Source organism: Apodemus sylvaticus, chromosome 13 (assembly GCF_947179515.1).
Source record: "Apodemus sylvaticus chromosome 13, mApoSyl1.1, whole genome shotgun sequence".
NCBI classification, from domain to species: Eukaryota; Metazoa; Chordata; class Mammalia; order Rodentia; family Muridae; genus Apodemus; species Apodemus sylvaticus.
Genome location: NC_067484.1, coordinates 88,637,702 through 88,665,440, shown reverse-complemented (window position 1 = coordinate 88,665,440; position 27,739 = coordinate 88,637,702). Strand labels below are relative to the sequence as shown.

The following is a 27,739-nucleotide window of genomic DNA, read 5'->3' as shown; positions in this document are numbered from 1 at the left end:
CCTTTCTCTGCCTCCCAGTGCTGGGATTAAAGGGATAGACCACCATGCCTGGCTTGAAGAACATTCTTCAAGAACAGAACAGAGTAAGAATTCCCCACTTAGGGTAAAACACAGCCTTGATTGTCTGCAACAGCAAATAGTCAAAAAATCATTCCTAGGACCGTGTTCATAAGTTTTACAGGACACAACTGCCTCGCCAGATTCTCCTCTCGTTGTCCTCTGAGGGGGGCAAAAACACCAGCATCTCTATTATTTGGTTTAAAACTGACACCTTCTTTGTTCTGTTGTTTTGCTATTAATAGAGACATCGCCTTGTCCCCCGCCCTGCTATCACTCTCTTCTGCACCACTGCTCAGAAAACGACATGCAGTTGGCCAGTCCTCAGACGACTGGGACAAAATTCACGCTGGTCAGATGAGCTGAACTTATTACTGGTGCTCTGCACTCTCGCACAATCAGATCACCTATCTTGAGTTTCAATTTCCTCTTACAAGTCTTTGCCCTCCTCTCCCTGGCTGGCAATGGACCTCCTTGTCTATAGCAGCAGCAGTGGAAGAGGACTTGAGGAGCTCGCCTTGCCTATTACCATTAGGATCTCCTCTGATTCTGAAGCCTCCAGCACCGAGGCTTTTTGACCTTGTTAAATTTTTCCACTGTCTCTATACCATGCGCTTTAAAACCTGAATCTATTTCTTTACGTTTCTGGTTTCGGGATCAGTTTTTACTCTCCTCTTGGGGGTGGACCTGCCTTCTAATTTTCTCTACTCTTGGATCTAAGCTTTTAAGTATTCTGAGCAGAGACGCAGTGAACTCATCTCTCTGTCTTATTCTCGATTATTTATGATGATCCCTAAAAGTTTCACATCTGAAAGTAAGCCGGTACCTTGAAGACTCATTGTATTTTCTAACTAAAACACTAGCCTGTGTTATCATAAGCCCTTAATCAATGGGAGATTTCCCCTCAGTTTTTCTTTTTACCCTTCAGATTCCTATGATAATAATCCATTCAGAAGACTATGGAGATTACCGTGTGCAGATACATTGACTCTTCCTTGAAACACATCTCCTCCTCTTTACAACGAACAGCAGTCGTGTGTAGAGAGCTAAGAATGAAGGGCCTTTTCAGACATATGAAGGCTCAACCCAGTCCCTACCCTCCGATATCACAATGTTCAATTATACAAGCTCACCTAGCATTCAGCTTCCTCCTTTGCAGTAGTGATGATGATGATGATGATGATGATGATATAACAATAAAACTTTTGGACTTTATAAGATTGTAATAAAAAGCAAAACAGAGCTTAAAGATAATCATATATTTACTACAAAGCCAAGGTTAACTAATGTTGTGTTGCTACTACTTGTTTTGTATTGTGAAGATTTGGTCTCTTTGTTCTATGAAATATATTCTATACTGTGGGTCTACGTTTCAACTTGCTGATAGGGTGCTGCGATCTCCTCAGGGAGGCAAAACACAGAGGCACTAGGCTACCTGTGGGTGCTGGGCTCATGGTGACACACCACTCAGGGGAAATGAAACGCAGCCTAAGATGGGGATCCCAGCCCATTTTTCTCCTGGTGAGAAATTGTGTAGGCTGGGCCACTGGGAACCACGAGCAATTGAGAAAACGGATGAGAGGTTGTGGACCTCTGATGAGCCCAGGGGTGGGGGTGGGGGATCGATCTTAGCTCAGGAAGAGTGCCTGGAGTGTGGAGGGGCCTTCTGGGAAGAGACTTAGGCTTTCTCTGTATGAAGAAGCCCCCCCCCCAACGGTGGTCCTTGAGGAAGAAGGCATTCCATGCTTGTCCAAACTATTTATGGTAGAAAGTGTATGCACACAACACACGGAGGGTGGAACAGGATCCTTTGACAGGAAGGAAAGCCTATTGGGTAATCCCTCAGGCCACCCATCTAGATACCTCGCTAGCATGGAGAACTCTGGACTCTATGCAGTGACCAGTTGCCATGGTCCTCTTAGTAGGGTGTCTTGGTCACATGCTCCAGGACAGGAATCTGGTAGGGAGCAGATTCAAACACCTACCATTCTCAACGATGAGAGTTGCAACATGGTTCCACTTGCCCCACTCTGTGTCATATGTCTCCTACTTGAGACAGTTTTTCTGTTATAAAAATAGATTCTTTTCTTATACAATATATACCAATTACAGTTTACCTTCCCCTCCACTCCTTTCATTTCCTCCCCATCTTCCCTGCCCTCTGGAACAACTCCCTTTCTGTCTCATTAGAAAAGAACAGGCTTCTAAGAAATAACAACCAGACATGACAAAATAAAATATAATAAGATAAAGCAAAACTATCATATCAACGGTGAACATGGCAACCCAACAGGAGGAAAAGAATCCCAAGAGCAGGCACGAGAGTCAGAGACCCACTCATTCTCACAGTCAGGAGTCCCATAAAACACTAAAGTAATAGCTATAAAATACATGCAAAGGACCTGATACAGAGCCCTGTAGGCCCAGGCCCTGGGTTTGTGGCGTCGGTCTCTGTGATCTCATGTGTGTCATGCTTAGCTGATTCAGGGGCCTTGTTCTCCTGCTGTTCTCCCCACCCACCACCCACCCCTGGGCTCTTACAGTATTTCTGCCTCCTCTTCCTTGGCTTCCTAGAGCTCTGAGGTGACGAATTTAATGGAGACCTCCCATTTAGACTCTTTTCCCATAATGTCTGGCTGTGGGTCTCTGCATATGTTCCTCTCCGCTGCCAGAGGAAACCTCTTTCATGATGACTGGATAAGGCACCAGTCTACAAATGCAACAAAATATCATTAAAAAAATCATCTTACTGACTTTTCTTTTTATTTATTTATTTCATTCAATATATTTTTTATTTACATTTCAAATGATTTCCCCTTTTCTGGTCCCCCACTCCCCGAAAGTCACATAAGCCCCCTTCCCTCCCCCTGTTCTCCCACCCATCCCTTCCCACTTCCCTGTTCTGGTTTTGCCCTATACTGCTACCCTTCCCACTTCCCTGTTCTGGTTTTGCCCTATAGTGCTACACTGAGTCTTTCCAGAACCAGGGGCCACTCCTCCATTCTTCTTGTACCTCATTTGATGTGTGGAATATGTCTTGGGTATTCCAGTTTTCCAGGTTAATATCCACTTATCAGTGAGTGCATACCGTGATTGATCTTTTGAGACTGGGTTACCTCACTTAGTATGATGTTCTCCAGCTCCATCCATTTGCCTAAGAATATCATGAATTCATTGTTTCTAATGGCTGAATAGTACTCCATTGTGTAGATATACCACATTTTTTGCATCCACTCTTCTGTTGAGGGATACCTGGGTTCTTTTACAGTATGCACTTTGGGGGTTATAAGGTGCAGGGAGCATGAGAAAGAGGGATACAACTATGGGAATATTTTAACTACATTCCTTCCAAATTATGTAAGGAGATATAAGCAGTTAATGAAGGCAGTATTAAGGTGGTTAGATAGGTGCATAATAGAATAACAGAACTGCTGAAAGATGATTTCTTTATGACAGATTTTTTGTCATTTGTTAATCTAATTTATCAGAATACAAACACATTTGTCAAATTTCTTATATTCCATGGGCTTTCATCCATGGTGTTGGGAGCTATGCTAGGTTTATTCTCAAGAAAGGACGACTGTTACTCGTTATATTTCCTGTGTCAGCAATGACTCTGAACTGTTCTTAAGGAAGCATCTAGTATTTTACAGTCTCTCTCTCTCTCTCTCTCTCTCTCTCTCCATGTTAACATGTGTTGATGCACTTGTGTATATAGGGTTATACATGCACATGTAGGCTAGAAGACAACTCAAGTACTGTTCTACAGCACACTGTCTACCTTGCTTTTTTGAGACTGTCTTTTCTGTGGTACCTAGGCTTAAATATTAGGCAAGGCCAGCGGTCAGCAGGTTCAGGGACTGTCTCTACCTCTCAGCACTGGGAATACAAGTATGCACCACTGTGCTGAGGCTCTTATATGGGTTCAGGGATGAAACCTGGGTCCTCATGCTTGTACATCAATTACCTTACAGGCTGCCTCATGTTCCTGAAAACCTCTCCTTCTGGTTCTTTATTCTTTCTTTCTCTTTATCATGTTCTTGAGCAGCTCAGAGCTCTCATAACCTCCCCCATTGCTGTCACTGTCTTATTAAGATGTGTCTTTGAGATTCTCTAGTATTATTACTTTTACTCTACTGATGTCTTTCATTTCATCACAAAAGGACAATATAGAATCAAATAGGAACTTTATTGTCATAAGAAGCTCAGATCCTATAGAAAATGAAGTACCAACCACAAGTCACCATTACCATATTCTTGGACTAGAGAGAAGTCCAAGTCTCAGACCAGAATGTGCTTTTGGAATATGACCATTCCAGGAGATGAGCTTATCATAGCTTGGAACAAGACATGGACAGCACCCCCAGGCACTGCTCAGGTGGATCTGTGCAATCCCAGACTGACTCTGTCCATGTGGAAAAAGACTCCACAGGTCAACAGTCTGGGGCTTAACATTACGTGTACTTACTGCATGGTTAATAGAATGGGTAACAACAATTCACCTACAGATTTAGCTGGCTTCTGCAAAAGTTTTAGACAACCAGAAGATGATGGCACAGGTCACTATATAATTACATTGCCATTAAGAGTTTCAGAAGTGCCTAAGGCAATTCCAGAAGAAATGGTCAATCCCAGCTTAGATTGATTTTGCCCTATCAACTCATTACACTCGCCAGAGACAGCAACATGCTTATATATAATATTTAAAATGTCAAACAGGATAGTGCTTGGCATTAGCCTGAATTTATAATCAACTTGGGAATTCATTCAACTAAATACACTGAATATCAATGAAGGCTGACATCTACTCACTGCTTACCATGGGCCAGGAAGTGGGTTAATTTGTCTTACAAGCCTGAGACCTTAACTACTACCACAAAACAATGCTGCAGGGTAGGTGTTGGTAGTAAAGTATTTTTCAAGCAAGGCTAAGAGGATGCTTCCTCTGAAGTTTATCTCATTAGCATTGGGATGTTAATCACAGCAGCACCAAATGGTTTGGGGATCACTTTTCACCATCCCTGCCCCCTAAAGTATCTAGTACCTAGTCTGTGAAAAATACTGAAAGACAAAACCTCACATGCTCAGGCTAGAAACAGCTCAGCAGTTAAGATCTGGTTTGATTTCTAGAACATGCATGGTATCTCACAAGCATGTGTAATTAGTTTCATGGGACCCTTAGCCATCCTATAACCTCCACGGGTATCAAGGCAGGCATACGGTGCATGGATATATGTGCACCATTCATATACATAAAATAAAAAGTAAAATAAATAAATCTTAAAAAAACACTTAAAACCCTTATCAACTAAGACTGAAAAACATGCCTACTCCCATTATTAACATTTGCTAAAATATGACACTCATTTCTGATGTGTGGTATAATATAGGCATGTGCTAATAAAGAATGACTTCCCCATGTGATATGTGAAATAACAGAGGGCATGTGTAATAAGATGCAATGCTCACATGCAACATATAAGATATTCAGTGATAAAATTGCTTCAATGTTTCTACTTAGTGTGAAAAATACAGAGAAAAAAGATTATCCTAAAGTTTTAAAAAATTATCTTTCAAAATCAAAGCCCTACTTACTTCCAAATAATTCTGGGGGGAAGGGAATATACACAGAAATTACTCTTATCCTACTATGGCTTCTGTGATGTCCAGTGGTGATACTGATGAGAGGAAAATGACAAGGTGACATTCTTTAATGTCATCGCTGCACTCTCTGCCCTTCAGAGCCCCTTCTTTTCCTGTAAAATCCATGAAACCTGCACCATACACTATAAAAATGGTTGCATATATTTACAATACCAGCAACTCTGATTTAATTTGAATAGGGGGATCCATGGTGGTGATTTATCTAATTCTATGTTCTTGATAAGATAAACACAACTCGGCTGTAACATTATTCTTGAGTGAAAATAGAAGGCACAGTTTCCAGGAGCAGGCAGCAGCTAAAGGAGGAGACCTCAAGGAACTGCAGAATGGGAAGTCCTCTCTTGCTTGGTCCAGAAGCAACATCCTGAACAGAGTCTAACCTACCATGCTGGAAAGGGGCAGATACAAGGGTCCGCATGTAGGAATGCTGCCCAGCTAAGATTCTCAGTTCCAGTTTCAACTCAATAGCCAAGAGTAAGCTTTCCCCATGGGTGTCAGAAAGGACTTCAACCCAGCATTTGGGCAGTTACAGTGTGAGGACTCTCGAGGGGGTAGTGCTGTTTTCCTGGAAATTCTAAAATCTCTATTTCTTGGCTCTGCCCGAGCCACCAATCAGTTGGCCCTGAGTGATAATATCAAAGCGAGTCCTGGAAGAGACACTGAGGATTCTCTGAAATCCTTTCCAGGGATGGGCACAAGCCACAACACTTTCATCTTGTCTCAGCCTCACTTGTCATTCTCACTCTCAGTGTGTCATCAGAGCCAGGTGAGTTTCCAGGGGCTGCAAGACACCATCAATGCATCGCGTACACAAACAGACAAACGACAGCGACCTAAGGCAGACGTTAAAGTGATGAAGCCCACAGAGAGCTCATTTTTATTCCTCCCACTATTTCCTCTTTTTAAGTTCTAATTTGGAGAATAAAGTTATCTTTTCATACATACTATTACTTGTGTTTCATGGACAAAAGTTGAATATCTTAATGGATTAATAAATACCATATAATTTTTTTGGTTTTCCAAAAGTAAATATTAGCATATATTACCCGCATTATAAATACTCACTGGAGTACACAGGGATCTTTAACTATCACAGAGTGCTGAAACTAAATACTCCATGTACTGATGCTCGGGGGAGGGGGGAAGGGGGCTGAACCGGCGTAGCCTGAAGGCTGCATGTGTAAGAACAATCTGAGCAGCTGGTGCCCAGCCTGTCTTCCACTGCTCCCACCGGGAGCCACCAGCCCTCAGAAAACAAGAAGGGTGATCTCATTTTCCATGCTGGGAGATCACAGATCCCCTGCAGGATTCAGGGCTGGGGCATGTGGGATTTCAGGATTCAGTTCTAACACTGGGGACAAGTCCCCGGGATCAGGGTCATGCACTCTGACCCTGAACTTATGGAACTCCTGCTGGCTGATGTTTTCCAGTCTTGCCGACTGATTCTTCAGGCTTCGGGCTTATATTTCACTTGGTTCAGAATTCAAGAGACAGTAGAGGTCCTATTTATTGGGCAACTTCAAAGACTTGAACATTTGGTGAACAGCACTAGGACACTGACCACAAAAAAAAAGAAAAAGAAAGAAAAAGAGAGAGAGAGAGAGAAAGAGAGAGAGAGGGAGGAAGGGAGGGAGGGAGGAAGGAAGGAAGGAAGGAAAGAAAGAAGGAAGAAAGAAAAAAGGTCAACTATTAGGGAATAAAATACTCATGAGGGACTTGGCTTCTGGTTAAGTAAAATGTTCATTTTTCAAGTCCTGTACACATTTCAGCTTGGTGGTATGCAGGTTTGATTACGCAGTGGCTGGTTTTCGTATGTGGGCCGGTGGCTTTCAAGATGAAGAAGCTTTAATTCATAAACCACATGGCGTTTTGATCTTCGTATGTGACCACAACTGGGCCCATCAAAGTGGTTGAGAGAGAGGGAGGGCCTACAGGAAACACAGTGAGCCTCTCGGAGATGGCACCGGGCCAAGGGGCTCATGGAGGGACCAGAACACGGGGACTTAGCTAGCCAATGCTGCACACGTTGGGTAAGCGCTGCTACAGTTTGGCCTTGGCCATGATCTGAGATAGTATGGGATTTCCAGAGGTTTTCATGAGCCTCAGGCTGAGCAACGAGTTGTGGGGGTGGGGAGAGAGAGAGAGAGAGAGAGAGAGAGAGAGAGAGAGAGAGAGAGAGAGAGAGACAGAGACAGAGAGACAGAGAGACAGAGAGAATTTTAATATCTTCTGCCTCAAGACCAGCAAGGCGTACAATATTTGCTATTTTTAAGTGACAGTGACCTCAAGAGTCCTAGCATGGATCTCACTTTAAATTATTCATGACAGCCCAATGAAAACTGCAAAGAATTGGCTGTTTTAGCCTCAAATTCCTCTCCACACTCAGGGGCATAGAGGGCACAACCTGGATTCTAAAGGCTTGGCCAAAAGCCAAGGGTCAGCCCCAACCATGTGACCAGGATGACCTTTACAAACGAAAGAAATCTACCCTTGCAGGTGGCCTGCTTTGGCCAAGGAAATAGTTAGTGCCATAGCTGGGGGAGGGGAACCTTAGTGGCAGGAAGCAGAGAATACTTGATCCCCAGGCAGCCTGTTCACCACCAGGCTGAGCCCAGACTGGTGCCAGCACTAGCTGCCACAATCCAGAAACCCAGAGGGAATGGGTCTTTGACTCTACCAGCTATGAAGTGAAACTCCATCGGGAAAGGTGTCCATTGGGAGGATAAGTTAGGAACTGTGCCACCCTAGGGGGAAGAGGAGGGAACCACCCATGCATACTGGGTTTTTCTTCAGAACACTGACATTTGATTTTCCAACCTCCGCCTAAGGTTCAGAATTATCCAGTGGCCCACGCTACACTGGTCTTTGTTTCATATCTAGTAGAATCTATGGCATAAAGTCTGTATTTCTACCTATGGACTCTTCAGTTCAAGGGATGTGGAGTCCAGATCAGAAGTTCAGAGAGCCTCACATCCATAAAAAAAAGCCAAGGCCGAGCCTTCTTCTCAGCCCCCTCACAGGCAACCCCGCACATCACAAATTTACTGTTGTGGCCTTCGAAATACAAAAACCGGCTCTGGGGAACCGTTCTGCCTGGCATAAGTCTTCCAAGATCAGGGCTTCATCTGCTTCCCATGGCTGCTAAGATGATTGCATTAATCATCTTGCGCATGCCGCTTGGGACTCTAAGATGTGAAACTATAGACCTGCGGAGACATAATGGAGCTGGAGGAAAGTGCCCACTGACCGATGCCTATTTCCCCCAGGGCTTCGCCGTATTCCTGGCTGAACGCGTAACAGATGGTTAAGAACATGTGCTCAGTGGCCAATACATACTCTGAGACCATTTGCATAGAACCCATATTCCCTACTTTCATGGAGTGGAGTTTTGCCAGCAATAACATTTGTGGGCTCTCTGTACTTCTCTGGCAAGTTTGGATTAATTAACTGGGCACATGAATTCCAGCTTCCAGTCAGCTTTTTTCTGTGAGGAGAAGCCTATAGTTAGTCAGAGCCAATACCATTATCCTGCTGAACTTATAGGGCTAAATCACCCACTATGCAGGTCACCCTGTCACAGACAGAAGCAGATAAATAACTAATTTGAAACATTTAAGCCACCTTCCCCAAATTAGTTTTTGTCGTAATAAAAATGGTATGTTGTTTCTTCAACTGATGATTCCTTTGTCTTATTTGGCTTTAGATTGATGAAAAGTATTTTTAGGTCCTCCCAAGGATAACAGGGTTACCTACATACACACTTGCAATCTTGCCAAATGCTAAAAGATCAAGGGTAAGCAACTACAGGTCAATGTTTGGCTAAGGGTGTAATGCAGTGGAGAGAGCAGAGTTCAATCCTGGCAGTATCAGATGGCCGTGGGAGGAATCAGACCAAATGAAATCACCATTCCACCATCCAGGTCAGTCACATGGTCAGTCACACGGTGGTGTGAGGCAGAAGAGCTGAGTCCAGTCAGGACTATGCAATTTCTTGGGGGAATCAAGAACTAGGAACAGAAAGCATGCCCCCACCATCTCCAGGCTACTGTGGGAATTCAGTCTGAACCCAAGCTAGTATATCAGGAAAAACAAACAAAACAAAACAAAACAAAACAACAACAACAACAACAAAACAATTTACAGAAAATAACAGCCAGCTCCCTCAGCCAAAACTAACATTTAAGAAATCACCAAGAGCAACTTGACTAGTGACAAATACCTACTTCAAATGTCACCTATCCCATGTCTGTCTCAGTCTTTTAGGTCTTTCCATTTAAAAGACCAAACTCTGCTTCTTGAAAAAACAAAATCCCTTAAGTCCTCATTCGAAAGTTCAAATCCCCTTCCAGGTGGTATGTCTCCAAAGTCCACAGAAGACTTTGCCTTGATCCCACTGTATCGGGTGTGCTGCCTTATGTCCTGCCAACTCCTGCAGTGCTTACCTAGAGCCACAACTCCTGCAAGAGCAACAGTTAAACCAGGCTCTGTCTGAAGCTTGTAAGACAGATATGGATAATAACACTGGTTTCGGGGAATTGATGCAAGAACTTTGTGAAACAATGCACGTAAAGGCCTTCCCCCGACACACAGTGAGTACTCTGCAAATATATTTAACCAGTGACTCCATTTTAAAGGCGACCCAAGCACGTTTCCTTATGAGCCCTAGGTGAGGAGCAACAAGGCCAAATGACAGGGAGATTTTGGCCTTCATTTTGATCCTTCAGTGCAAACACTCTCAAACTCAACTGTGTCTAGGAACACTCAAATTTACAGCAAAAGGAGTTACTAACACCAAAACTATCATATTTCTAAATGTTAAAGTTGGACTTTAAAAAAAAATGGCAGAAACGTGTGTAATATTGCTTGGTGGACCCATCTGGAAATTCTTGCGTTAGCTGGTAAAATTCCTAGGCATACGTATTCTCAGGGTCTGCTAAGGACTTACTGAATCAGAAGCTTGCTTTGATTTTGAGTTTGTTTTTAGCAAGCTTTCCAGTGATTCTTACGTAAGCTAAAATTTGGAAAACATGGTCCTAGGGTATCTTTGGCATTCATGCCTAGATGGCATGGAAAAGAGCGTTGACAGAGGTAAAAAAAAATATCAGAAGCATCACACTCCGGTTCATCAACCACAAACCAAATAAGTAAACTGTACCATATTCATAGCATGCAATGATTTACATTAGTGAAAATGAACAAATTATAGCTACAAAACTCAACGGAATGAATCTCACTAATAAGCAGAAGACTAAATGCTGAAGGAAAGTACAGCACAGAGACATGTGCATAGTACATATATGTACTAAACAATGTATATGATATATAAAAGCTACATCTCCACATTTAAGGAATGAATTATAGAGGATGCAGTTATAATGGAAAGCAAGGAATAAATATTAGAAACAGAGATGCTTTATATTAGGCGAAAGGAAGGGATGGGCCCAGAATTCTGAGGAATAATGAAGCTATTCTTCCTAAGTGTGCTTAGTACTTATACTGACGTATTTATATACTTTATTTTTTAAAGTAAGGCTGGGAAAATAGCTCAGCAGAAAAAGACACTTGCTACCAAGTTTAAGTCTTCAGTTGGATCACCTGAACCCACCTGGTGAAAGAGTAGCTACTCTCCCAAGTGGCTCTCTGCTTCTCGCACCCATGTCCTGGAAGATGGCACCCCCCCCCCCACACACACACACAAATAAATAAGATATAAAGTATGTATGTATTACTTATATACCCTCTCCTTCACGCCATACCTTCTAGAAAAATAAAAAAAGACACTTTTAGAAAAGATGATCTTCAAATGAATTAAAAGTTAGGTGTCAATGACCTTTAATTTTTTTCTTTAGTTCCATTTATATCAAACTGAGGAATTCAAAACACAACAGTGGGCTGCTTGCGTAGGATTTAAGCCCCCTCACATAGTAAAAGAAGCACTGGCACCATCATGTATTGGTGTTGTAATATACAGTAGGTATATGACTTTGAGAATTCAATGAATTAATATTTTAATACATTTGCTTAGAGTAGTGCCTGGGTGGGATATAGGAATTATTGGAAAATAATAAGGTACAATTATGACATGATTAACACTTAAATTTAAAGCAAGATGCTCTATATCTAATTGTCAATAAATGATGGCCAGATAATGAGAGCATTGGATCTTCCTCTTTGTAGGAACAGTGCTAACGTCAAGTAACACCATCGTACGACATTCACCAGTCACCGCTGCTGGGTTCTCATGTTAAAAGTATTCAGGAATAAATATCATCCTAAGTGAGGTAACCCAATCACAAAAGAACACACATGGAATGCAGTCATTGATAAGTGGATATTAGCCCAGAAGTTCTAAATACCCAAGACACAATTCACATATCAAATAATTTCCAAGAAGATGTAAGGAGAGGGCCCTGGTCCTGGAAAGGCTTGATTCAGCAATGTAGGGGAAGACCAGGACAGAGAAGTAGGAGGGGGTTGATTGGGGAACGGACGGAGGGAAGAGGGCTTATGGGACTTATGGGGAGGGGGGAACCAGGAAAGGAGAAATCATTTGGAATGTAAACAAAGAATGTAGAAAAAAAGAAGTATTCGGGAGCTGACTAGGTCTCAATACAAACCTGGACATGCATCTACAGCTATGGGTGGGTATCTGTTACAGGACAGTAAAACAGTAAATGAGGGAAGGAAGAAACAGTCAAAGACTGCAAAATGGCCCCTGTCTGATCACGCATGGTGTCCAAGTGGATCCTGAGAGAACCACACTCTATACTCATTCCTCCTCTAATTATAATGATGGTAGAAGTCTATCAGTCTACATGTCAGAATGGAAAGATGACTAAGAGATATACCTTTCAATTTTGGTTTCCATGTGTGGTCTTAGGAGTGCTGATGGGAGGCCTACCCACACACTGTCACAAACTAGCCAGCTACAACACTGAGCACTGAACAAGGCCATGTACAGATTAAATGTTCAAACTTACTTAAATCATTACCTTTTCTCTTGACTAATTTTGTTTGCAAAATGTAATGATGTTGTTTTAATTATATAACATAATTACATAAAATGTAATTTTGCGACTAGGTCACAGAATCTTCAGCCAAGATTTATACCCTTATATGAAAATTTTAAAAAAAGCTTGGATATAAGTACCCTCTGTGGGACTAAGAACACACATCCTAGAAGATATAGGTTATTAAACAGCAACCCTGATATCGGACATGGATGTATCTCTGCGAGCTGTTGGTCAGGGAAATCTCAGAGGTTCCCAAACAATGCAGCCCATTGTAACTGGTCTCTGCTGTTAGCTTGAATTTGATGATTAAGTTTAACCCCATTACTGAAGACACAGAATACACTGTGGTTACAGATGGAGAACTGGAGTGAGAAATGACCCAGCACTCTCCCTTTGCTGGCCAGCTTTCATTGGATTGGAAGCAAAAAACGTCATTGGAAGCCTTATCCAACTGTGAAACCTTCCAGCTACAAACGGTGACCATCCTGGCGTGCTGGGATGACGACTTGCACTGTAGCAGTGGGGGAAACCAACAGCTTTCTGGCTGTACTTAAGGCTGAATTTGTAAAAGACAACTCAGGCCTAGTTCTGTAAACCTGGCCAGTAACCCAAGGTCAGAAAGACCTCCCTGTGATAGAACCTACTATTACTGTTTTGCTAAAGGAAATGATATCAAAATTCTTTAAATACTTATCTTTACCCACAGATCAGCTCAGTCTCAGCGCTCCTCAGAAAATTTTCTTTTCGGCATGGATAAAGCCAGACTCAAAACTAGTCAAACTTCACAAAACAAGTGACTTGGAGTGCTAGACCTTAAAGGTGACATCTGTGCCACATCCCTCTCCTCACCAAGGCGTAGGGGACAGGATAAAAGGGGCGAGGCTGAGGGAAGAATATGAGAGCGGAGACTAAAGAGGAACGCTGAGCAAGTGCCTTCTGGATGTGAGAGTGCCTCTGTGCTCACTTACTGTCTGTCACTATGGTTACCCACACAAGATTTGCCTTTTCAACATTTCTTCAAGGAAGTGGGGAGGGCTCACACCCTCCTTTATGGGCTAAGGACAGAGGTCCTGTAGGGGGGGGACAAGGAGCCTCTCCCTTCAGTGATGGAGCCACAGATCAACTGTGCCTGCTCCAGTTGCTTATGTAGAGTGATCGTTCTTAGCCACTAAACCACAACAGCACTCAAAGCACCCAACTCAGTGTAAGGTTATATTTAATAAAGGAAGCATTTCTACCCAGAGGATTCAACAAATGAAGAGAAATACATTATCATGCATATGTATGTTTTATGAATGATATATATGTAAACGTGAATGTATATGTAAATCTTGGAAAAATAGCACAAGCCACATTACTTCACATTACACTTGAATATAAGCTCTGGTATAGTATGATACTGTGACATTGACAAGAGTTCTCACTGCATATCTTGACACACCAGCCAAAGATATACATATTTATATGTGTATATATTTTAATTACCAAGTGTCTCAAGGTTTAGGAAGATAAAGAACTCTTGAAAATATTCATTATCAATGTAAGTAAATCACTAAAGACAAACTCAACATTTTCCAAAACGCCATCATTTTCCACCTAAACTTTTATAAGCCATCTGTTGAGTATTCCATTTTACTCACACTTAAATATGCCACTGGCCCCCTTTAAAATACAGATCCATCAAGAAGGCTGCTAAACAAACAATTCCATAAACCCAATCATGGCTTCCTCTCCATAGGGATTAACTGTAAATCAAAGCAATGGTCTTTCTGCAAAGCTCTTCCTTACCTAGCAGAGAAGACAGAAATGCACAAACACTGTATGTGAATAGTTACTTTTATGGTTAGAAGAGCACTTTTGTGGTGGCTGAGTTTTGGGGGGATAGTTGTTGTTTCTTTTTGTTTTGTTTTAAGACAGACTTCTCCATGTACCCCTGACTGTCATGGAACTCAGAGATTTGCCTGCCTCTGCCTCCCAAGCCCTGGACTTAAAGGCATATACCACTACTGGCCAGCTGAGCAGTCTTTTTAATGCAGTAAAATCAATTACAGGGCTGGGAAGATAGCTCAGACAGTAAAGTGTTTGCTGACTAAGTATAGGGGCCTACATCTGATATCCAGAACTTAGTTACGAAAGCTGGGTATGTGAAGTGCATGGGGCTGGGAGGGTGCAGGTGGGGATGAGATGGCCCTGGGATTCTCCGGCCAGCTTCTGAACACTTCATCAGCTGAAGGCCAATGAGAAACCCTGTCTCAAAAAACAAGATATAGAGCACCCGAGTGACAGCAGCTGAGGCTGCCCTCTGGGTGCCATACACAGGCACAGCTGCACACATTACACTCACACATTCAAATTCAAGTCTGCACCCTTAAAAGGAAAACTAATGTAGTTATCCTCCTGACCAAAACCAATCAAACAAAAGAGACATAATTGTGTAAGTCGCCTTCTGAATGTGAGGTCTCAGGGAGTAGCTAGGCTAGAGGGGAGGACAGGTGGGAAGTGGTAGGGGCTGGGAGTGGTACAGTTTTCATTGTCAACTCAACTCTTTAAACACAGTTCCACAAACACCAGAGGGTAAAGTCCACCCAAGTACCCTCCTGACGGCTGAAAAGGAACAGTGTAAGACACAACAAAGCGCTCTGTGTAAGCTTTTCTCAAATTAAAACTGAACGTGAAAACTGGGCAGAGGGCCGTGTGGAAAGTGGGTCACTGGTAAGCTGGTGGAGAAGATATTAGGAAGCATCACTAAAAAGATTAGGATCTGCTTCTGCAGGACATGTTGCTCTCCAAAGGGTAGTTCTTCGGTTCTATATTCCTTTTAAGAAGAGCAAGCAGAGATGCTAAGTCACAGTATTCCACGACAGCATCCGTGCCTGATTTACCAGGATGACAGACACAGAGATCCACATGGTAGATCCACAAAAGGTGTTTAGTGGACGGACGCCACAAAGGTTAAATGCAATCCACTGTCGTCCACGATCCATTTTTACCACCCTTAACCTATTTCTACAGCTATTTCTGTGAGTCTTTTGTACTTCTGTGGCTGCTATAAATGTAAATAATAAAAATACACGGATGACTTGGGCTATGGCATAGACCTACTGAGTCCAAGTTAATAACAGACAGAAACGGGAGCAGAACCACATGCTCTAAAGGGTACAAGGCAGAGCTAAGAGTGTCTGTGCTGTTTCTCATTCGGCAGCCAGCTGCCACTGCCCACTATGGGAACTGGAGGGTCTGCTACGGTTGCACCACTAGTACAGTTGCTGCTACTGGGGAACTGGGTCTCCATCCAGGGTCCCCTAAACCAGGACACCATCCAGGAAGACTGACAGTGTTTCTCAACCGTGGCTCAAGACTCCCACAGGCTCACATACCCCACATCCTGCCTATCAGCTATTTATATTATGGTTCATAACAGTAAAAATTTACAGTTATGAAGTGGCAACAAATAATTTTATGGTTGGGGGTTGCCACAACATGAGGAACTGTAGTAAAGGTTTCAGCACTAGGAAGGTGTAGGACCACTGATTGAGCAGAGTGTACATGTATATATATGTGTGCGTGAGTGTGTGTGTGTGTGTGTGCATGTGCATGTATGCGTGTGTGTATGTGTGTGCATGTATGTGTGTGTGTGTGTGCATGTATGCGTGTGTGTGTGTGTGCATGTATGCGTGTGTGTGTGTGCATGTATGCATGTGTGTGTGCATGTATGCATGTGTGTGTGCATGTATGCGTGTGTGTGTGTGTGTGTGCATGTATGTGTGTGTGTGTGTGTGTGCATGTATGCATGTGTGTGTGCATGTATGCATGTGTGTGTGCATGTATGCATGTGTGTGTGTATGTATGTGTGTGTGTGTGTCTTACAGATTTCCAAATAACTTCATTTGTGAGAGATGAAAGTAATTAAAATATTCATACATGGAAAGCAATCCATTGCAATGAAAACATTCTCAAAATTTAGGTTATGGTATATCTTGGATTTAAGGTCACAATGAAAAGATATGGGGGAAAGACAAAAATGTCTTTTTTCAGGGCTTTGAAAAATTATATTAAGTTCCAAGGTTGGCTCAAAAAACATGTTTTATGTATTTGTTAACATCTTATTTGTTGAATAGCAACAACCAAAAAAAACCCTTTTTATAACTGATGAGACACTTGGCTAAGGTCTCTTCCTACTACAGGAAACTATATATAAAAAGAATGAAAATCTTAATTAAGCATCACATTTTGGCTTCAAATGCCAAAGAAGAGCAAAATATTTAAGGCTAAGATTAAATAGAGAGTATAATCTGGGAAGATGACTCAGTCAATAACGTGCTTGTCATTCAAAGATGCAGAGCTGTGTTGGGTTTCCCCAGAACCCCAAGAAGATCATGTGCTGTTTCTACACAATCCTAGGGTCGTAGAGGGAGTCACGGTGGCCTTGGGGGCTTGGAGGATAGGCAGACTAGCCAAATCAGCAAGCTCTAGAATTAATGGCAGTCCGTATCTCAAGAAATTAATAATACAGTGTAGAATCCCTGAAGAAGATAGCTGATATGGCCCTCCAGCCTCCATGCATATCTGCATGCCTGATGCGCAGGCGCCCACGTGGTTGTACCCATGTGGTCCCTGCCTGCCTGCCACATACATGCACTAATGCACTCGTGAGTGCACTCACCCATGTACACTTGTACGAATTAAATATAGGAAAAAAATCAATCCCATACATTAGAAGTGAAATGCTCTAATGTGATATTCATTCTCAATATTCTTTAAAAGGGGGCCCAGCCTGAGTCAAGTTCACCCTTCTTCAATAGACATAGTTTTAATTCGGGTTCTGAAAAGCACTCATTCTTACCTGAGTTTACCTCTAAAAGGAGAATAGTATCACCTATCCTGCAGGGTTACATAAATATTTCACACAATTATCCCAGACTTGTGAAATAAACATTTCTAAATTTTAACGATTTTAAGTACACTTTTTGCTATTATATGAAATTTTTTAAAAAAGACTTTTCAAATCAACTATATAAACATGTGTCACTGATTTCCTACGGTCTGTGAGCTCCTCTGGCATATTAGAGCAATTTACTGTCCTTTCTAAAGTGAAGCACACTAGGAAACACCTGAAAGCTGTAAGCGTGGGAGAAAAGTCTGATGACAATTGTAACAACTCCCATCACAATCGAAAAAAGTAAACACGGGCAAAACAAGAAGTAAACCTGCACAAAACTTGGGGCAACGGAAGGAAGCTGGAAAAAAAAATCAAAATTTAGCTTAACAATGAAAAGAAATCATTGGTAGAAAATGCTTGTTCCAAAATTTCTGGAATTATATTTCAAAGTATAAAATCTTTCAACTTACTTTCTCTTGGAAGTGATCCCTTAATTCATCAAAACACTACAGAACTTATGAGGAGAGGAGGTGGGAATGGGGGGTGGGGAACATGAGGGATGTGTGGTTTAAACAGTCTAATAATCATTTTAAATCATTTAACAGGACAGTGTTAAAATGATAGTTTCAGTCCACAGGAGCAGGTAAGCACACTAAGAAGTCGCCTCTCTTTCTTTTCTTTCTATCCCTCCAACCTTCTGTCTCTCCTTTCCAAGCACACGTAGGGAGAACACAGAAAGCTGGATAGAGGGCTCAGCAGTTCATAGCAGGAGCTGCTCTTCCAGACGACCGTGGTTTGATAGCCAGCACCCACGGGGTGGCTCACAATTGTCAGTAACTACAGTTGTAGGGAATCTAATGCCTTCAGATTCCCACCTCACTTTAGGGTCCACCTCCACCAACAAAACAGGTGAATACTTACTATTCGAGCAGTCAGGGCAATATAAGAAATATCCCAATGGTTCTGGCACAGTAACCTCCCAGGCACAACACGGTCCTCCCTTGAGGTCAACATGGGTGTTCAATTTAGCCCTGTGCCAGTTTCTTCCCATTGCTCTGATAAAGCACTGAGCAAAACCAATCTGAGAAGTAAAGGACTTATTTGGCTTTTACTTCCATCTCATAAGGGAAGTCAGGGCAGGATTTCCAGGCAGGAACCTGGAAGCAGGAACTGAAGTCGAGGTCAGGGAGAACGCTGCAGACTGGCTTGCTCCTCCTGGCTGGCTCAGTTCTCTTTGTAAGGACAATCCAGGACTCAGGTAGCACTGTACAGCGTGGACGGGGTTCCCTCTCCCACATCAATCACTAATCGAGAACTCCCCTCACAGAGGCGGCCCTAGTCAGATGGAGAAGGTTGCACAAGTGGGTGCTGGGTTCCCAGGAGACTCATTTGTGACAAACTGACAAAAACTAACCTGCATAAGCTCTCCGTCATCCTGACAGTCATCCCTTGGACCCACTGGGTGTGGTTTCATGTTGCGTGAATTCTCTATCACAAGTTTAGGTCAACTTCAATTTACTTACACCCTGCTTAGTTTTCTATCCTATGCCATCTTATTATCCACTTGATCCTCAGAAGACTGCAACCCCACTGATTATTTTGACAGCATCTTCTGTAGCTATTCTAAGACTTTGGACTACTTTAACAATTCCAAAGATGTAAAACTAAAATGTTTTGTTCCACACAGTAGGATATCTCAAGTCTGTCTGTATATTACACCACAAATTATTAAACTATTACTTACTGAGGGATATTAAGCAACTAAGTTATAATCCAGTCATTTCTAATAAACAGTGCTTCAATAACTACCTTCAAGCACCATATACATTGTGTGTATGTCTTGAATACAGAAATAATCTGAAAAAAAATAACTTGAGCGCTTTCTAGTCAAAGGGTGGTGGTGTTTCTAATGCTAAAGCTATCATTCAATTCCATGGTTTTCATGCAAACTGTTCTTTCAAATCAAATGGGGACATACAAATAATCTCTGTAATATTAGTCATATTTTCCTTTAAGCCTATTTCGTTCTCATAAAGAGTTCACTTCTAGCTTTAAAGTAGCACAGTCAGTATAAGACATTCAAGTTTAAAAGGCAAGAACAGGAAGCGTGAATACCCACTAAGCAATCTTGTAGGATAAGCCAGTCAGTAGTGAATCCTCAAAAATCCCATGTATCTCTGAGTATCTTCGGAGTTTTTTACACTTAGGTTTAAAATTAAAGTTATTCCAAAGCAATTAAAAATGAAGCATGGTTGAAGTATTTTTTTTTTCAGCAATTCCAAGAATCACAGAAGTGGAAAAGTTCTTAGCAGTCAATTAACCCAACCAGGCCCAGGACAGTAGTGTTGAGGTAAAATGTCCTTAGCAACCAATGAGCCCAGCAAGCACTAGGACAGTAGTGATGAGGTAAATGAGATCACAGTAGCTTAGTGAGTAGACTATCTGTAGCACATCCGATTCCCAGGCCTCCTGATCTCCACACAAGCTCTGGCCTCTGACACTACACCAGTACCTTGTGTGTGCATAGCACAGACTCATGATGCTGCAAATCAGTAGCTATACAAAGTAATAAATCGATTACTCACTGTCACTTGATGTCAAACTGCACTTAACGCAGAAGGAAACACCCTTCTATATATGCTTGGACATATACATACATCTATATGTCAGTATCTCTATGTGTGTATACACACATACACAACCCAAGGACTAAGGACTTAAGAGTGTTGTACATGTATCCAAAAGACAACTTAAGAAAGAATCACGAACAGTAAAGAATAACTGACAAGAAACAAGAAACTGAGCAGGGGGACTGAAGAGATGGCTCTGTGATTAAGAGCACTGGCGGTTCCTCCAGGGGACCAGGGTTCAATTCCCAGCACTCATTTGAAAGCTCTCGACTTTCTGCAGCTCCAGTTCAGGGGATCCGACACCCTCACACAGACATGCATGCAGGCAAGACACCAATGCAAATAAATAAATAATACACAATAAATAAATGTATGTTTAAAAATTCCTAAAAGACTAAAGAAATTCCTCAATTTCTAAAAAGAAAAAGGGAAAAAAATAAAGACGTATGTCTAATTTAAACTTTCCCTTTAAAAAGTCTGTTAAAATACAAATGATCATTTAAAAACCCCTATCTTTCAAAAGATCTCAGTTTCTGAATTGACCTTTTCTGCCTACTTAAAAGTCATCAATTTTGTATTATACGATATAACTCTTATCAGGATATTAATCTATGCATACCTCTTCTCCAGTAAAATTGGGGTTAGTTAAAATGTACAATGTTAACTTAGTTAATAGAATGCTCTGTTTTTGTTCAAATGAACAGATATATTCTTCCAAAAACTTAAAGCAAAAGTAAAGTTCTAGTAGAAAAACACATTACAGACGATAACTTGGTGCAAATTATATTTCAACTCATAGTTCTTTACTTGGAAAATACTTAGGTTCTAGATGTTCTGATGACAGATATAAAATACTTATTCAAACAAATCCAAATTCCAAATCTATCATATTTTTAAATGGTTGATAAAATCCCCTGCCAAATCTGAGCAGTTCTTAAACTTGATTACTTTTTGTATTTGAGCCAAAAGAACAAATTTGAATAATGTTAACTTGGGTAAAATTGTGAAGTGTATACATAAACACTCCACTTCTTAAATAACAGCTCTGATTTTCCCTTAAAATCACTCCTCTAACTTGAGAACCTCCCCATTGAAAACAGGATGGGATCTGAGTCACTTAGGATTAGGAAAAAGCAGCAGCAGCATTTTAAAATGAGACTAAATGTTGCTTTAAGTCTCCACATTCCACAATTAATAACCTCAAACCTTAATGAGGCACAACAGATTTATGGATTGCAAATTTTTAATAAAAAAATCAAGGACAGTTTAGTATAATATACTGTCACTGATATAATGTGTTCCAGGAAGATTTTGTGAAAATAAAAACTTATGAAAAAGCATTTCCTCTTGAACTTTTGGAAGGTCAGAGCAGACTTTCACAAAGGCATTAAAAGGCAAACATTATACTCTATGCGCGCGTAATCTGAGCTTGAAAACTGAGGCCTAGATGTGTGTCATGTGTCTTTTTAAAACTATGGCCAAAAATATTTTAGGAGAGAAATAGTCTATCTTCAAATCACACCCAGTACATTTGGAATGGACCACCTCACTAGAACCTGTGTGCCCCCAGGAAAATGCCAAGGAGGGCACAGTTATGCAAAATGACCGAAGTCTAACATGCATACAAACCAAGCTGAGTCTGACTTTCACAAGAACTTAGTCAACCAGGGCACATAAGAATCAAACAGTGAGAAGAAATCCTTTTTATACATAAAGTCATCCTTGAATCCCGGACTTCCCACTTCCTGAAACAAAGCTTAGTTTTTACGCGTCTTAAGTGCTAAATATTAACCTTTGCAAAAATCAGGACCTAATAGGTAGATGAGAAATATTCATACTATATGCAGTTCTTTTAAAATCTTCAACCAGGGTTGAAACCACATAAAATCAAACTAAGACTCTAGATTTTTCTGTTCCCCAACATCAAGGTACTGGCCTTGATTCTAAATAATGCAATCAAGTGTATTTAAATTAGAACAACGGGCTGTGCAATTAAATTGTGAACCAGAAAAACAAAACAGGCTCATAATCTATTAATTACTGGGTTGCTAATAACAGTAAAATTGATTTCCACCCCCCTAACAATAAGTCCATGTAATGGTCTGAAAGCTACTTACACACTTTACAAAGATGCTAATCATAACTTTGTGGCATAACACTTTACCCCTCAGCCACTGAAGTTTCATGTTCAAATTCTGTTTCATTTCATGTAAGAAGACAATGCTGACACCTTCAATTGTAATGAAGGAGAAAAGGAAATCTTGGAAGGTGACTATCTTGTTATGTAAAATTAATCAGAATTACATAAATCTAGAGAGAAGCACAACTCAATAAAACCCAGGCAGGAGAAGCATGGAACCAGACTGTTCTGTAAGGAATCAAAGGTCCTCTCAGCAGTCATTGCGATGTAACTGGTCTGAAAAGATAAGGTTCCTCTGTCTTTACACTAATAGCCTGCCCATTCTCTGCTCTAAAACCCTTGCTGCTTACTCTGCACTGGAAAGGGGGAAGCAACTAGAGACTTTTAATAGCAGATGACTGCAGAGGAGCCACGTTCGTTCACCTTGCAGACAGATCTTTGTTGTTCTGGAGTGCAAAGCAGACCTTTAGCTCAAAGTCACTGCTAATCCCAGTTGTACAATCCGCACGGTGCACTTAACCCTAAAACCTATGAGGCAAAACTGGAATGCCTGCCTCTAATGACCTTTCAAAACCCCTCAGTGTGACTGAACTAGCGGAGTGTGAGGCTGTTGCATACTCCACGGTAAAGTTATAACCTCCCTTTTTATGATGGCTTATCAGTGTCGTGTCGGCGTCAGCACAAAGGCAATGCGAAAGAGCATGCATCGGAATGTTTATAAACGGTATTACCGAGAGAAAAAAAAAGCACCCAAAATTCACCCCAGACAAGACAGGGAGTAAAGAGCAAAAGATTCTCCATGCATTAAATAACCAACACATGCCCCAGCTTCACTGATCAATATTTGATTACAAATTACATTTATATGAAAGAATGATTAACAAAATAATCATCTATAGCTGGTATCGAAGCAAAAGCCTTCAGTGATGTAAAAAAAACCTGCTTTGAAAAGTGAGCTCTTTTGATTTATGACATCTCTTTTGTTAAAAAAAAAAAAAAGGAGAAAGAAAATACAATATACTCAGGGTTTCTCAAGTTTGTCTTGTCTTCCCCTTAACTTCAAACACTGGAAGCAGAACTCTTCCCCTTCTTCCCCTGCGGTCTAACCTCTTTCAAAAAGCCCATTTTAAAAAGAAGAGACAATAAATGAAGTGACAGGAGGCGAAGGAATGAGGAGTGCATGCTCAAAGAATAAAGGGCGGTTTTATAACAGGAGGTACTTTTGTTAGCAAATGACTGGCAGGTCCCCTCCAAGTTAGAAAGAATTCCATCCACTCTCCAAAACTGCAGAGGCCAAAAATGTCCAGTCTAATAGTCTGAAATCCCAGAGTCAGGAAAGCCTTGGGGGGAGGGTGGAGAACTGGTGAGTGGGGGAAGGGGGAGAGAAAGACCAGCAGGAGAAGAACAAAAGGAGAAACCCAAGAAAGGGGAAGGGAACCAAAGGACCCGGGAGGCCTAGGAGTGGGCCTTGGGAAGTGAGCCCGACCCTGGGAGCAGCGAGGCAAGCAGGGCAGGGCCACACTCTGCAGCACCGCGCACCATGGACAGGGCTCGATGCGGGCGCGGCCCACACCCCTCTAGAGGGCGGCAGAAGAAAGAGACCCGTCCCGCCTCGGTGACCGCAGCACTCTCCAGTCCGGCGACCTGGGTGCACAGGCCCTGATTCGAGAGGGGAGTGAAGAGCACCATCTGTGCCCATTTCTCGCTCCCACTGCTCGCAGGGTGGCACTTCCGAGCCTTGCCTACACTTGGGGCTACCACCCTGCTGGCCACCCTCTCCTCCAGATGGGGGTGTGTGCGCCGGACTCCAAGGCGGGCTTTCTTGCCACGCAGCAAGGGCGGACACACCCCTCTCTCTCAGCCTCCACCGGACCCCACCCCACGTGGGGACAGACTTGGGATCCCCGCTTAGACCCCGCCCAGAGCAAGGGTCGCATCCAAAGCTGTGTTCTGTGGCCAATAGGACCTGCAGAAGACCGGGACTAGGGTAGGAACATCCTTGGCCGGGAAGACTCGGGAAAGTTGGGCTGGGGTCCCGCGTCGTGGAGTGGCAAGAGAATTCGGGACCAGCGTCAAGCAGGTGCTTCCAGCCGCCGCCAAGCCCCTAAGTACAGTCAATGAAAAGGCTCTCTGGCTCTCTCCCGAGAGTGTGAAAAGTGAGGGTGGCTCTAGGCAACTGCGTCCCCAGGACCCACATTGGCAACCTTACAGAGAAAGGAATATATATGCATATGTGTATGGCAAAGTAATTGGGACTTCTCCTCAGGTCTGGTACCAACCAACGATCCGGGGCCACAGGCGTGCTGAAGCGCCTGCGGGCCGACGCTCTTTGTGGCAGGGGACCATATTCCCTTTCCAAGTGGGACCCACATAGAATATTGCCAGGACAAGAGAATCCAAAGGCCAGAAGGCAACTCTGAGCTGGGATGAAGACAATAGGACACCGGCGCCCCTGCGCACCAGGAGGCGCGCGGGTACTGAAGCGGGGTGGGGTGGAGGCAAGTCCTGTAACTAAGACACCAGAGTGAGAATTCCTAGTACAAACTCGCGACCCCTCCCTGAAGGAAAAAAACAAAACAAACAACAAAAAAAATCGGATCAAAGTACAATATGAGGGAGCGAGAAGCACAGAAAACTACAAAACCTAGGAGTTTTGCCTCATCCTTCTGCTGCTTGGGGACATCCCTCGAGCTCGCCTTGACCCAAAGGCGAAGCCAAGGAGACCCTGTGACCGAGGCTCGCCGAAGAAGGCGCGGTAGAGGAGCTGGCCAGGGAGCCCGGCCCGGGAGTCCGGCCCGTGCTTCACGCCCGTGCAGTTTCTCGGCCGCGCGGTGTGGCACCTCCCTTCCCGGGTGCTCAGCCCGGCCCCGCAGCGGCGCGGGGAACAAAGGGACCCGGCGCCGCACGCCCCACCCCGCTCGCAGTCCGACCCACCCGGGACCTCCGCTTACCTGAAGCAAGGCCGCTAGAAGCGGCAGCAGGGTCCGCGGCGCTCCCGCTATCCGGCACATGGAGGCGGAGAGGGCCGAGCGAGGAGCCGGAGGCGGCGGCGGCGGCGGCAGCAGCAGAGGCAGCGGCAGCGGCAGCAGCACCAACAGCAGCGCGGAGACGACTCCGGGCAGTGGCCACCCCTTCCCTTCCCCTCCCCTCCCCACCCCCTTCTCCGCTGCTCTGCGCTCCCCGCCAATGAGAGCGAGCTGGGAACAAATAGCGGGCCTCGGAGTCTGCCGGACTCGCACCAGGAGTAATAAAACAGACGGGAGATCAAGGAGCTGGGGAGGGGGCGGGGAGAAGGGCGGGCGGGCGAGCGTGCGTGCGCGCCGAGAAGTGTGTGTGTCTGTGTGTGTGTGTGTGTGTGCCTGTGTGTGTGCGTGTGTGTGTGCGCGTGTGTGTGTGTGAGAGAGAGAGAGAGAGAGTGCACGCGTGTGCGTGTGTGCGGGCCGCAGCGCAGGCGGCTGGGCTCCGGCCGGGAGTGCGCAGCAGCCCCAGAGATGCAGCGGATGGAGGATACGGAGGTGGTGGCTGGGCGGGTGGCGCTCTCAGCAGCTCCCCCACGCGAGCTTTCGAGCCCCCGCTTTTCCCTTCCCTGGGCGTCCTCGCTGGGGCCGAGCGGTGCGACAAAGCTTCCGGGGATAGAGCGCCTCTCGGGGGAAGAAGGGCTCTCGCGGCCGTGCGCCTTGCGCCCACAAAAGGCGACGGTCCCGCCGGCCAGGCCTCGGCGGCGGCGTCCCCTTCCCCGTTCCCTGGCCACTTGGAGACTGTTCTCCGGCTGCGGCCGCGGGAGGGGAATCACGAAGCGGCGGGGGAGGGGGCGGAGGGAGTAGAGCTGCGGTGGCCGTGCCCCTCGCCGCCCGCTCGCCTCGGCCCGGGCCGCCTGCTCCTCGCCACTCGCGCGCACCGCGAAGGGTCTCCACTGACGCGACCCGGGCGAGCTGCAGCCGCTCTCCCGCCTGGCCGCACGCGCCGCCCGGGCCTCCCGGTCCCCTCCCGCCGCCGCCGCCCTCGCTCCCGCCTCCCTCCTCCCGAGCCTCCCGCCCGCGTCGCGGCCAATGGGAGGCCACCGAGCTGCGGAGGTAGCGGGCCGGATCCGCGGCAGCCGCCCGCCCCCGCCCTGCCCAGCGCTCGGTTTTCCTTCTGCTGCAGCCCACGGGGGTCGCCGGAGGGGCGGCTGGGCTCCGCCGAGCGCCTCCCAGCAGGTGGAGGGCTGCGGGAAATAAAACTACTTGCGCAGGAACTTGCTTGTTGGCGGCCCGGCCCTGTGTTAGGTCCGCTGCGGGGAGTCAGTGGCGACTGAGAATCAGAGGGAGGAAGGGAAGGATATTTCCTTGGTAGCCTAAAGCATGCGTTTCTGTTTTGTCATTCTTTACAGATAGGTTATTTTTTCTGGCACTGCCAGACACAGCAAAGTAACGACACAAGCAGAGCCCATCCTAGCCATTGTTGTCAGAGCATCCTGCTGGCAGGGGAGCTCAGGCCAGGCTGCTCTTTGGTGTTCTCCCCTCTCCAGCCCAGGCCACTGCGGATGTACTGGAATGATTCAAGTTTCTATATTCTTGGTTTGTTTTCTTTGTCGGGACCCCTCCACCCCATGGGAATTTGAGAGAGCGTGCGATTTTATTTGAAATCTCTGGATTTGTATTTTTACCGGTTCATGATGGTAGTTCTAGGCAAACATTTGCAGGGACTTTGATACTCCCTCCCGCCGCACTCCGCAGCAATGAAAAATAAACAGAGAAGCATAGTGAAAATTAGATCAGAAAGATAAAATGACTGCTGCAAATTCACACCAGATTAAGGATTTTTTGCTTCCTTTGAAACAGGAACTTGGAAGTGTAAAACTTTACAAGTTTGGGTGACAAGCATTTTGTAGAATGTTAAGAGTTGGGGAGCTCTTGATTTTTATTTATTTATTTATTTAGGTAACAAATAATATAGTTTTTTTTCTTTCCACAACGTTGGTTTTGTAGAGGTATTGGGGAGTTGTTTTGTTTGCTTTAGCGGTAAATGAAAAAATCTTTTATATAAGCATCTCAGCACATTTGAGGTTAATTGACTTATTTGCAGTAAACGAACACGTTCTGTCATGACTTCGAACTCAGCTCTGGGCAACTTAAATATTAGCATTTTGAATCCGAGTTCCAAGACACTGATCATTTAAGAATTTGACAATGAACCTGAAAAAATCAAACGCTAATTTCTTTGACATAAGTGACGCTGCTTTTAATAATGTACGTTTGCTAGCTGGGCTTTTAAATTTTTAATATTAATTGGAAGACTTATTCAATTTTAATTAAAACATAATATTGCAAATCAGTTTTATGACACTAAAGTTTTTCATGGTTTTTCTTCTCAAAAA

General features: G+C 43.9%; 1 protein-coding gene across 1 annotated transcript in view; it reads right to left on the bottom strand.

Moving 5' to 3' along the window:
- Positions 1-25,546, bottom strand: part of Cdh2 (cadherin 2) — a 220,878-nt gene extending 195,332 nt beyond the window's left edge. Inside the window, exon 1 of the mRNA XM_052155816.1 lies at positions 25,335-25,546. Within this exon, the coding sequence (XP_052011776.1) occupies positions 25,335-25,394 (60 nt within the window). The 5' untranslated portion in view covers positions 25,395-25,546. The remainder of the gene's footprint in view (positions 1-25,334) is intronic.
- Between the last annotated feature and the right edge of the window lie 2,193 nt (positions 25,547-27,739).